Source organism: Magnolia sinica, chromosome 7, assembly GCF_029962835.1.
Source record: "Magnolia sinica isolate HGM2019 chromosome 7, MsV1, whole genome shotgun sequence".
NCBI classification, from domain to species: domain Eukaryota; kingdom Viridiplantae; phylum Streptophyta; class Magnoliopsida; order Magnoliales; family Magnoliaceae; genus Magnolia; species Magnolia sinica.
In genome coordinates this window covers 92,687,350-92,699,923 of record NC_080579.1, presented here as the reverse complement: position 1 = coordinate 92,699,923, position 12,574 = coordinate 92,687,350, and the positions used below count along the sequence as shown (strand labels likewise).

General features: G+C 45.0%; 1 protein-coding gene across 1 annotated transcript; it reads right to left on the bottom strand.

Moving 5' to 3' along the window:
* Positions 1-9,643: 9,643 nt before the first annotated feature.
* Positions 9,644-12,224, bottom strand: LOC131251727 (subtilisin-like protease SBT1.4). Its single transcript, XM_058252640.1, has one exon. The coding sequence runs from the start codon at positions 12,171-12,173 to the stop codon at positions 9,873-9,875; it is 2,301 nt and encodes a 766-aa protein (XP_058108623.1). The 5' UTR covers positions 12,174-12,224; the 3' UTR covers positions 9,644-9,872.
* Between the last annotated feature and the right edge of the window lie 350 nt (positions 12,225-12,574).

Here is a 12,574-nt window from a genome sequence, read left to right as displayed (position 1 = left end):
GACCGTCATCAAAAGACTAGGAACATTCAATTGGCAAAAATTCTATGAATCATCCAGTGGCCCACCGGATCAACAGCTATGATCACCCTAAGACATGCCACGTGTAGGCTGGAGATAAGATAGAGAAAGCACATTGCTTTGAGCACCGAGCCTTTATGTTGTGTTCCCAACTCCTAGGGGAGTTATTTAATCCTCTGGCTGCGTATGAAGCTTGATACGCAGGCACTTGACCCAAGTTATATTCTAAAATACTGTTCGGCGATCCAGACCGTTCCAAATTTCAGGGCTGATGCGTAGTACATCAAATACTATATTGCACCATATGCCAGTAGAGAATCACGCGGGAAAGTTAACGAGTAAGGGTGTACACTGAGTTGAACCGAGTCGAGCTGGACTCAGCTCAACTCGGCCACTAGCTGACCCCAGCTTGAGCTCAGCTCGGCTCGAGTAGGAAAAAAAAAAAAACACCTTATTGGCAACATCAAAATCAAGGAAAAATGGTATTTGTTTCATATACATACCTTCCTTGCCACTAGCCGACACTTCGTTGAGTCATTTCATCAAACACTTGGTGAGCAACATCAATATCAAAGTAATCGAGTCACCAAACTAGTTCAATCCGAGTTTGATCCGAGTCGAGTTGAGCTTAGGCAAGCTCGAACTCGGTTCAAAATTTTTTCATGCTAAAAAAATCAGCTCAACTCGGTTTGAACTCAGCTTCGAATTAAGTCGAATTGAGCTTTTTCGAGTCAAGTTGAGCGAGCTAACCAAGCTAACTCGGTTCGTGTACACCCCTATTAACGAGAGCTTTGCCAAGCCCACACACGTGTGCAATAAACTCATGTACATGCCACACATGTGCCAGAATGGCACCATAGGTCCAAGATCCAATCCATCCATCAGAATGGAACCACCCTAGACCAACAAGGAGGTTGATACACTTGTTATATGGGCCAAAGTCTGCAAAACAAAGATACGGCTCTGAAAAACAAGGCTGAAGTTTTCTAACCATCCACCTTTTTCCAATATTGGGGCCCACAAGCCGATTGGACCAGATTTTATGTTATGGGAACACATGTACGAGGTCGGACTAACCCCATGGATGGATTAGACCTTGCACTTTAGTGCCATGTTGCCACGTGTGGCGTGCACACGAGCTTTATTGCACACACGTGTGTGCGTAGGTTGTTAGAAAAATTGTTGGATATACCGGAAAATTTTAAAAAAATGGAATAAAAATAAATTTCAATTTTCCGTCACTAAGTTGAATCACATAAAATGATACGCTTTCCTTAAAGCGTGATTCACCCCTTTATCAATTGCTGATGGGTTACAGCCATATTGCTTCCAGGATAAGATAAGTCTGTCTGGATCCGGCGTATAACAATCACAATAGGTCCACTTAGGAACAATTCAATGCAACAGATCTGTTTTGGCAGAATCAGACAGTGGATATGTTCACAATATTCTATGAAGGAGATCTGAAGAATTTGATGGAATGGGAGAGATTGGTGTTTGAGATGATGAATTTGGACCTTAATTGTCCAGTTTATATAGGCACCAGGGAGTGGAGCATTGATAAGTGGCCATCAATGGTTCAGAACGTTTGAAAAATATTTTTGACCATTGATCATTAATTCTAGCCATTTTTGATCGTCGGATCGAAAGATCTGACCGTTAGATCATCATAGACCGTCCGTTTTCGGACCGTTGTAGCTTTCAAGGTAACCAACCATTTTCACCGTTTCAGATTAAAGATTCGACCATTCTCAGTCACCTATAAAACCTTAGCTCATTTCAGACCCATTGTGTAAAGTGCGTCAACTAGTGCCACTACAGCCATACTGCCCACACCCATGCCAGAGCGCCAGCGTGCGTACATACCCGAGTGTCTCAATCTTTAAAGCTCAAAGTAAGAATACTACACATACATCCACATATAAACCCCAAAACTCTTTCTATCATTTCCAATGTGAGACAAAAGCACACACCGCACTTTTCATTAGAAAATTTTCGAAAATGGTTTTGGCAACGAAATCCCAAAATTTTGAAATTTTAAATTATTTTTCAAAAAACCACAAATTTCAACATAGGTATGCTCTGAAAATGATTACAGCTTAAAGGATGGCAAATAGAATATACTAGTGTATGTGGAGGTGGAATCTGAAGGAGATGGAATCTGCCTAGAGTTTGTTTACTATTGTTTAAAAGATAACAATGACTCTTCAATCGAACATGAGTTCCATGGCCGATCATGACCATCCAAATCGTTGACCAACGGTTGATAGAGCACGATCCAAAAACTGGACGGGAAATTGACCGTACTGGTCTTGATGTATGGTCAAATTCCCTAAAGAAATTCACCTATCACATATTCCGAGAGTGGCCTCTTGACAAGCTTCTGAAAATTACTTGGACCAAAATGCCCTTTGTCCATGGTTCAGTAGTTGTACGGTTTTTCAGTGAATAAGAAGTTACGTCATATTTAATGACATGTATAGAACCCTTTATTTGGGCGTGAGTATGGTCCAACTCGTGAGGCCCACACTGATGTATGTATATAATCCATGCCGCCCACCCTTCTTGCCATGTCATTTTAGAGCTATGGCTCAAATATCAGCCTGATCCAGAGCTAGTGTGGGCCACAAAATAGAAAATAATGGCGACTGTTGAAACTTTCTAGGCTCACTGTGATGTTTGTTAGAAGTGGACACTGCCCAAGGTGGGACTTTTTGGGCCTACGGCGAGCTGGCCGACAAGGTGGATGGATCGGATCACCCCATTGTGGGCCTTAGGCTATGGTACCAATGGCTGGGTGGAAAAGGAAGTGAACACGTGCAAACCACAATCCATATAACATGACAACCACGACCCATATAACATGACAACTACGAACCATGCAAACCACGACACATATGGGCCCACATTGATGTATGTGTATAATCCATGCCGCCCATTCTTTTTGTCATGTCATTTTAGGGCTAGGGACCAAATATCAACCTGATCTAGTGCTCCAGTGGGCCACAAAATAGAAAATACTGATGACTGTCGAAACTTTCTAGGCTCACTGTGATGTTCGTTAGAAGTGGACACTGCCCAAGGCGGGACTTTTTGGGCCCACGACGAGCTGGCCAACAAGGTGGATGGATCGGATCACCCCATTCTACGCCTTAGGCTATGGTACCAATGGCTGGGTAGAAAAAAAAGTGAACATGTGCAAACCACGATCCATTTAACATGACAACACGACCTATATAACATGACAACTACGACCCATATGGGCCCACATTGATGTATGTGTATAATCCATGTCGCCCATCTTTTTTGCCGTGTCATTTTAGGGCTAGGGACCAAATGTCAGCCTAATCCAATGCTTATGTGGGCCACCAAATAGAAAATACTTCTAACTATTGAAACTTTTCAGGCTCACTGTGATGTTTGTTAGAAGTGAACACTGCCCAAGTTAAGACTTTTTGGGCTCACAGCGAGTTGGCCGACAAGGTGGATAGATCGGATCACCCCATTGTGAGCCTTAAGCTATGATACCAATAGTTTTGTAGAAAACGAAATTAACACTTTGAAAACCACGATCCATACAAGATGACAACCACGACCCATATAACATTGCAATTATGACCCATGCAAACCACGATCCATACAACATGACAACCACGACTCATATAACATGACAACTATGACCCATGCAAACCACGATCCGTGCAATATGCAAACCACGATCCATATAACATGACAACCACGACCCATGCAAACCACGATCCATACAAAATGACATGGCAAAAAGGATGGGCGGCATGGATTATACAAATACATCAATGTGGGCCTATTTGGGTCATGGTTGCCATGTTATATGGGTCATGGTTGTCATGTGGTTGTCATGTTGCATGGCAACGTGGTTGTGGCTTTCAATGTTTTCACTTCCTTTTCTACCAAACCATTAGTATCATAGCTTAAGGTCCACAATGGGGTGATTTGATCCATCCACCTTGTCGGCCAGCTTATCGTGGGCCCAAAAAGTCCTGTCCTGGGCAATGTCCACTTCTAACAAGCATCACAGTTAGGGGTGTACATCGAGTCAAACTGAGTCGAGCTGGCCTCAGCTCGACCCAGCTCGACTCGGCTCGAACAGTGGCTGACCTCAGCTTGAAGTCAGCTTAGCTTGGTCCTCGAGCCTGACTGGCCAGCTCGGCTCAGTTCGGTCAGCAGCTCGAGCCAAGTTCGAGCAAAGATCGGGCCGAGTTCGCCATTGAGGCATTTCCACAAACACCTGAACTGCAACTTCAAAATCCCACTGTTTTACAAACAGAGGAATGGTTTTACAGGTATTTTCTCAAACACCTTCTAAGTAACATAAAAACCAAAAAGAAAAAAAAAATAAAGAAAAAATGTATTTGTTTCGTGTACATACCTTCCTTGCCACCAGCCAAACCTTCCTTCTGACTAAACCTTCTTTGCCACCTTGCCAGCAGCCAAACCTTCCTTGCCACTAGCCACATTTTGTTGAGTCATTTCACCGAACTAGTTTGGTATGAGTTCGATTCGAGCTGGATTCGATCCGAGTCGAGTCGAATTGGGGCCTGCTCGAACTCATTTTCGAGCTCAGAAAATCAGCTCGACTCAGCTCAAACTCAGCTTCGAATCGAGCTTTTTCGAGTCGAGTCAAGCGAGCTAACCGAGCTAGCTCGGTTCGCATACAACCCTAATCACAATGAGCTTGGAAAGTTTCAACATCACCATTATTTTCTATTTTGTGGCCCACATGAGCGTTGGATCAGGCCGATATTTGGGCCCTACCCTTAAAATGACACGACAAAAAGGATGGGCGGCATGGATTATACACATACATCAATATGGGCCCATTTTGGTCATGGTTTGCATGAGTCGTAATTGCCATATTATATGGGTTGTGATTGTCATGTAGTATAGATCGTGGTTTTCAACTTGTTCACTTCGTTTTTTACCAAACCATTGGTACCATAGCTTAAGGCCCACAAATGGGTGATCCGATCCATCCACCTTGTCGGCTAGCTTGCCGTAGGCCCAAAAAGTCCTAACTTGGGCAGTGTCCACTTCTAACAAACATCATAGTGAGCTTGGAAAGTTTCAATAGTCACCAGTATTTTCTATTCTGTGGCCCACAGGAGCACTGGATCAGGCTGATATTTGGTCCCTAAACCTAAAATGACCGACAAAAAGGATGGACGGCATGGATTATACACATGCATCAATGTGGGCCCATATGGGTCGTGGTTTGCATGGGTTGTAGTTGTCTATGTTATATGGGTCATGGTTGTCATGTTAAATGGATTGTGGTCTGCAAGTGTTCACTTCCTTTACTGCCCAGCCATTGGTACCATAGCCTAAGGCCTAGAATAGGGTGATTCAATCCATTCACCGTGTCGGCCAACTTGTCGTGGGCCTAAAAAGTCTTTATTTGGGCAGTGTCCACTTCTAAGAAACATCACAGTAAGTCTGAAAAGTTTCAACAGTCACCATTATATTCTATTTTGTGGCCCACACAAGCGCTAGATCAAATTTTTTTTTTTTGGGCCTTACCCCTAAAATGACCCAATAAAAAGGATGGGCAGCATAGATCATACACATACATTAATGTGGGCCCATATGTGTCGTGGTTTGCATGGGTCGTAGTTGCTATGTTATATGAGTCGTGGTTGTTATGTTGTATGGATCGTAGTTTTGAATGTGTTCACTTCCTTTACTACCTAACCATTGGTACTATATCCTAAGGCCTAGAATGGGGTGATCCGATCCATCCATCTTGTCGGGCAGCTTGTCATGGGCCAAAAAAGTCTTGACTTTGGTAGTATCCACTTCTAACAAATGTCACGATGAGCCTAGAAAGTTTCAACAGTCACTATTATTTTCTATTATGTGGGCCATACAAGCACTGGATCAGGTTAATACTTGGGCCCTAGCCCTAAAATGACATGGCAAGAAGGATGGGTGGCATCGATTATACACATACATCAGTGTGGGCCCCATGAGTTTAGCCTTGCCATGCCTAAAATAAGGGTCCCACACACGTCATTAAATACAACGTAACTTCTTATTCACCGAAAAACCCCGTACAACTAATGAACCAAGGACAAAGGGCATTTTGGTCCAAGTAACTTTCAAAAGCTTGTCAGAAGGCCACTCTCGAAATATTTGAAAGTCTTAAACCTTTTAGGGAATTTGACCATACATTGATGCTAGTACAATCAATTTCCCAAACTGGACCGATGGTATTAAACTTCTAATTTTCCGTTTGAATTTGAGCCACTTACAATGTTTCATCTAACCGTTCAATAAATGGCCACTAAAAATGGATCCGCTTGATAAATATGATTTTAGAGATATTCTCCACCCACGATTGGACCAAACTTTCAGTGGTTTTAAATGAATTTATATCAGCACCAAATGTGAGAAAATGAGCTACCACCATTTTGACAATGTGCAAAACTAACAAAAGAATAATGCTCTCTTGTCAAGCGTGCATGCATGCATGTACAAGTCAATTCATATACTCGCAGTTTTTAACGTGATACAAGTAAAAGATTCAAGCTATCTATCTTAAGGTTATGCCATGAAAGTCTTTATGCAACGAAATCAAGTACGATCGGCCAGTCGGATAGTCTACATATTGATATAAAGTGTGTCCACGTCTCCAAATGCTACGCAGTGGTTTGGCTTGACTCATATTGGTGACTCCTTGAGTTGAAAATGGGTATCAACTGAAATAAGATAACGCTAATGCACCATGACATTGTATCGAAGTATTTATGGCTGAATCCCTCGAGGAGTGATATAACAATAATACTAAATTGATCAAATTTTATGACATACTACCAGCTTTAGTCCGAAAAAGAGATAATAATCATTAACATGTGGTATAATGAAATTATATATATATATATATATATATATATATATATTTGTAGTAAGAGCATGGTGTGTGTGCAACTAATGGTTAATCCACAACAAATGACCTACACATGTGGCGTAACTGGTATTGCATGATAAGCCACAATTCTCTACGAGCCATACAATTATTTCCACATCCATAGGCATGAAGAGTGGCTATAAAGATTTTTCTCCATCTACAACCTCCAAGTTGTATAAATGGAATATATCTGAATCCTCACCAATCCAACACAATACAAAATGTTGTTGCAGTTTCCGGCTCACTTCCTTTCTAGTACTTGAATACCTGCATAGGAAGAGGACAATGGAGACCCTAGCTTATGCAGGAGACCCTCCGATGCCAAAGTCAGGCCTGGAATCTAGGTCTAATAATTTGATAAGGGCTTAGGGGTGAGAATGCGTGTGTACCTTTCACTTTTAGGCATTTTTTATTTATTAGAGAGACGTGATCCCGTAAACTTGGGATACTTCCCTGGTTTGTAGAAGATTTGATCCTTATCTAAGTCGATCCTGAGATCTTCGATCTCCAAGATTTTTGGGATCGGAAGTTATCTCCCAAGGATCTCAGAAAATAGATCTTTGATATCGAGCCGACTCCTTGACTCGGCTCTGAATGAGATATAATGTTGAATTACGCTAATCGATTTGCTCACCAATCAAGTTGTGGTCGGATGAAGATGGCTGACCCATGACCGACCTAGCGGGTAGACCGAACTAGGGTTGGGCTAAGATCTAATCGACCTATGCCTTGGCTGACCTATGCATTGGGTCGGCATTATGTGCCCTTGGAGGCTTCAGCTTTAGGCTCAACGCCTATTGGTCTCCTTGGAGGCTTCGACTCTCGGCTCAGCACCTATTGACTCTTGGTTCGGCGCCTATTGGTCTCCTTGGAGGCCTCGGCTCTTGGCTCGGTGCCTATTGACTCTTCGCTTGGGACATGTGGGCCTTGGTCAGGCTCGGCGCCTAGTGAGTCTGAGCTATGTCAGTAGAATTGGTCCATTTTATAAGTCGACTTATTGACTTGTCATATTTTCCCCCTCGATATTTTCCTCCCAACACAAATCACATTATAATATTACTTATTTTATATTAGTTTATCATATCTTAACAATAATGTAATCAAACATATCTATGTTGTTATGATAGATCAATTTTAGCCTAGGAGTGGTGTAATCCCGTCTATTTATGCTACTATGATGGACCAATTTAGCTTTAAGAGTATTGTAATTCTCTTTGTATATGTTTAAGCCGCTGAATGAGAGCGGTTTTTTTTTTAGTGGTATAATTTTCTTTCTTTATGTTCAAGTTACTTGTTCAGGAAGACTTAGTTATAAGACCTTACCCACTATGCACATACATTGGATCACGACAGTTTATCATTATAAGTTTTATTTTCATTTACATTGTGTCAATTAATTTATCTTTATTATCATGATGACAAAAAGTACTTTTTAACTTCAAGAACTCGTCAGAAGGATGGACCGGTTTCTTTATAACCTACTTGATTTCATTTATATGTGGCTGAAAACTGCTCAGTGCCGACATCATACACATCGTGCCAGTGACTGAATTTCAAGCAAAAACATTAAGACATACTTTTTTGTAAATGGGCCAAGATTACAGGGATACTTTCTTGTAAATGGGCCAAATTAACAGGGCGGTTGTAGACCCGCACTTTGGACCACCAGGTTGGATATGGTATACACAAGCATTTTGGTCCACCACGTTGCATATCCGTCTGGATTCTAGCACCCTTTGACCGTATAACCTGCAGACCTGGTCTGACTCGGATCGGATCAGGCCATCAGGGTCTAGACCAAGATTTAGAAAGGTGGGCCCGACCTATAGATGTTGTGGTCCGTTCGATACAGGGCCACACCAAATCTCAGGTGGGCCAACCACATCACGTCACTACATAAGTTTAGGCGTGAACGGATTGGCTACTCCCCCTGCCACCATCCCGTGGCTGGTGGTCGGTGCTCTGTGGGCCCCACCATGATGTATGTGCTTCATCCATTCCGTTCATCCATTTTTATAGATCATTTTCGGACTTGATACCAACAATAATAAGAATATAAATCTCAGCTAGACCACACCACAGGAAAACAATAGCCATTGGATATCCACCATTAAAATCCTCCCAAAGCCCACTGTACTGTTTATCTGACATCCAATCTGTTGATTAGGTCATACAGACGCAGATGAAGGGAAAAAATAAATATCAGCTTGATCCAATACTTTTATGGCCCCCAAAAAGTTTTTAATGGTGGAAGTTCGTTCAACACTATTTCCTATAATGTGATCCACTTGAGATTTGGATATAACTCATTTTGGTCTCACACAATAAAATGATCTAGAAAAATAGATGGACGGCATGGATGAAACACATACATCATGGTCGTGCCCACGTAGCACCGACCACTAGCTATTTGCTGGTGGCAGGGGAGTAGCCAATCCATTTCCGTTTTAAGCGCGCTTCTACATTTCTCCCTTTGGTGGATCCCACCTGAGTTTTGGATCGGGATGATTCTTGAGATGGAAGGTGAACATGAAGAGGCCCATCAGATCCACGGTGTAGAATGCCATTTCCACCTTTCTCTACAAATCAGATGCGTTCCACTCAAGAATCAGAATCAATCGCGATTTGGAGCACTCCCAAACATCCCCCAACAAGTAGGATGTCCTAATAAAGGAAAATTCATAGACAAAAACTGTAAATCCTTATTAAGGATGCGTTTGTAAGTTCCAGCATCAGCCGTTAAAATTCCGGAAAACAGAATCTAAATCCCATTTCCAGCTTTCTGCGCTGCCCGAAATGCAAATAGGATGTAGGAACCAATCGCGATTTGGAGCACTACCAAACAGTTCCACTCTAATCAGATTACAAACACTTCTTACATTGTGTTCATCTAAAACAGAACTAACACTCATCACATCTCAGCCACTGATCCCTGACGCCAGGTAAACGCGATCGGGCTCCTCACCAGGTGGGCCCCATCGCTCCAAGTGATCGAACCAAAGCTCTCTGTCGCAGTGAGCATGGATGGGTGGGCTACAGAAGAAAATGTAATCACATAAGATAAGCTCTGGTTTTTTTCACTAAACACAAGCTTGCTCGGTGAGACGGTGATCTCGACCGTCGGCGGGCCGGAAACTTTCGCTTCATAGACTGCAGCTGCCGTCCCTCCGACATTGGTCACCACCCTTCTGTACTGAACAACGGCTGTATTGGATTCGAAAACGACGGAGAAAGATGGATAATTCAAATCGCCGGGATTATCCAAACCTTTCTCCGAGCAATTGACATTGCCCTTAGTGAAAACTGCTATCCGCCTAGCATTGAATCCGATGGAGCAGAGGAATCCGATGTAATCATCGACTTGGATGTCGTAGATAAGGCCAGGATCGAGTGCATTGTTGGGTTGTACGTGTCCGGCTCCACGAATGAACGGTGTGGATTCATCGCCACTCGCCAGATCTTTGATTGTCCCACCAGCATTGTCTAGATTGTAGGCAGTGGTGATGAGGGCGGATTTGATTGCTGCTGGGCTCCACGTCGGGTGGGCCTTTCGGAGCAGAGCGGCGAGGCCGCTGACGTGCGGACAGGACATAGATGTGCCGGAGATGATATTGAATTCCACTCGTCTTGGGTCGATCTCGAGATCGGTTGGGCTAGTGAATCCAGTCCAACCAGCCAAGATGTTAACGCCAGGTGCGATCACGTCCGGTTTGAGAATTTCCGGCGTGCGGTAATTGGGGCCCCGGCTGGAGAATGATGCTACCTGAGGAGCGGCCGGAGATGTTCCGATCACTGTCCCACGGAATACTATGCTTGCAGTAGGCGATGGATCTGATCGGGCGTATTGCCGGATCTTGTCGCCGGCTTTTTGGCCTACCATTGTGGCTGGGATGAGATGAGAATCGGCGAGCAGCTCTTCGCCACTATCTTCTGTATTGGCAAGAATCATGCCGGCACCACCGGCCAATGTCACCGCACTGCCCTTGGCGACGCGGGCGTTTCCGCCGCGGTCGCAGACTACAATCTTCCCGGCGACTTTCGACGAGTCGAGACGGCCTGAATAGCAGTAGCGGCTGCCACAGTCGGCAGCATAGACGATTGTCAGATTCGGGGAGCACGGATTGCCCGAGTAGAGCGACACTCCGCCATAGACGCTCCCATCGCCGAGAACGACATCGGCGGGGAATTCCCTATCGATCGTCGACGCGCCAACCGTCAAGATCCACGGCGCTATGTTCACCGCCGTGTACCGGCCGGGACCTGAATTCCCCGCCGAGCACGAAACCAGAACTCCGTTCTGGACAGCGCCGAACGAGCCGATCGCAATTGAATCATCATCATACCGCGGGGCGTAGCCGTTGGCCCCTACGGAGAGCGAAATTACGTCGACGCCATCGACGATCGCCTGATCCATGGCCGCGAGTATATCGGAATCGTAGCATCCAAGGCTCCAGCAGATCTTGTACGCCGCGATCCTGGCCTTGGTCGCCATCCCGCGGGCCTCTCCGGCGGCATATTCGTAGAATCCGGCATCGGCCACAGATGCGCCGGCCGCGGTTGATGCTGTGTGGGTCCCGTGCCCCTCGGTGTCCCTCGGGGATTTCGACTCCTCCGTCGGATCGATGGGCCACCCCCTCGAGTACTCGTAACCCTTATAGAACGTTCTGGCGCCGATGATCTTCTTATTACAGGAGGATGCAGGGAATTCAGCGCTCACCTCACAGACGCCCTTCCACCGATCAGGGATGGCGGAGAGGCCGGCATCGGAGAAGCTTCTGCGCTCCGGCCAGATGCCGGTGTCGAGGACGCCGATGATCACATCATCAGCGTAATCGGAGTCGGGCCACAGGCCGACGGTTTCGGCCAGGCCTAGGAATTTGGGAGTGTGTGTGGTGTGGATCTGATGGACGCGTTCGGGATTGACGGATAGGATGCCGGGGAATCGGAGGAGATCGGACGCTTGTGATGGGCTGAGGTGGGCCGCGAAGCCATGGACAGCGTGATCGTAGGTGTAGAGGAGTTTGGTCGGGTGGGGGGATGAGCTGGCCAGGGATCGGAGGTTGGAGGAGTACCAGTCGTGGTGAGTATCGAAGATGGCGGGCTTGTGGGATTTCGACACGTGGACGATGTAGGTGCGCTGAGATTCGTGGCAGAGTGTGATGGGGACGATGGAGAGGAGAAGAACGATGATGAACGGATTGGATTTGGCCATGGCCTCTCTATCTTTCTCTCGCTCGCTCTCTCAGTGGAGATTGGAGTAGAAAGTGGCCAGGGCGGAGTAGATAAATGAGGCAGATGATGAATTTCGTTCGTTGCGATAGACCATGATTGATTCGTTGCTTATTTTGCTATTGGTGAAATAGACCGGACGTGGAACTGTTGGTGGTGGGGAGCCTTTTCAAGGTTCGGGTCCACCGCGATGGGTAAATTTCATCCACTCCTTCCATCAATTGCATCATTGAATGTTACAATATGATTCCAAAAATCAATCTGATCCGAAATTCAAGTCGGCCACACCATGGGAAAGAGTCAGGATAGGGACGATTATCGAAACGTCCTTACAGCCCACTGTAATGTTTATGTGCCATACAACCCTTTCGTAAGGTGGGCCAT

Excerpts from the sequence above, each read along its gene's own strand:
- LOC131251727 (XM_058252640.1), bottom strand. The coding sequence starts at position 12,173 with ATGGCCAAATCCAATCCGTTCATCATCGTTCTTCTCCTCTCCATCGTC.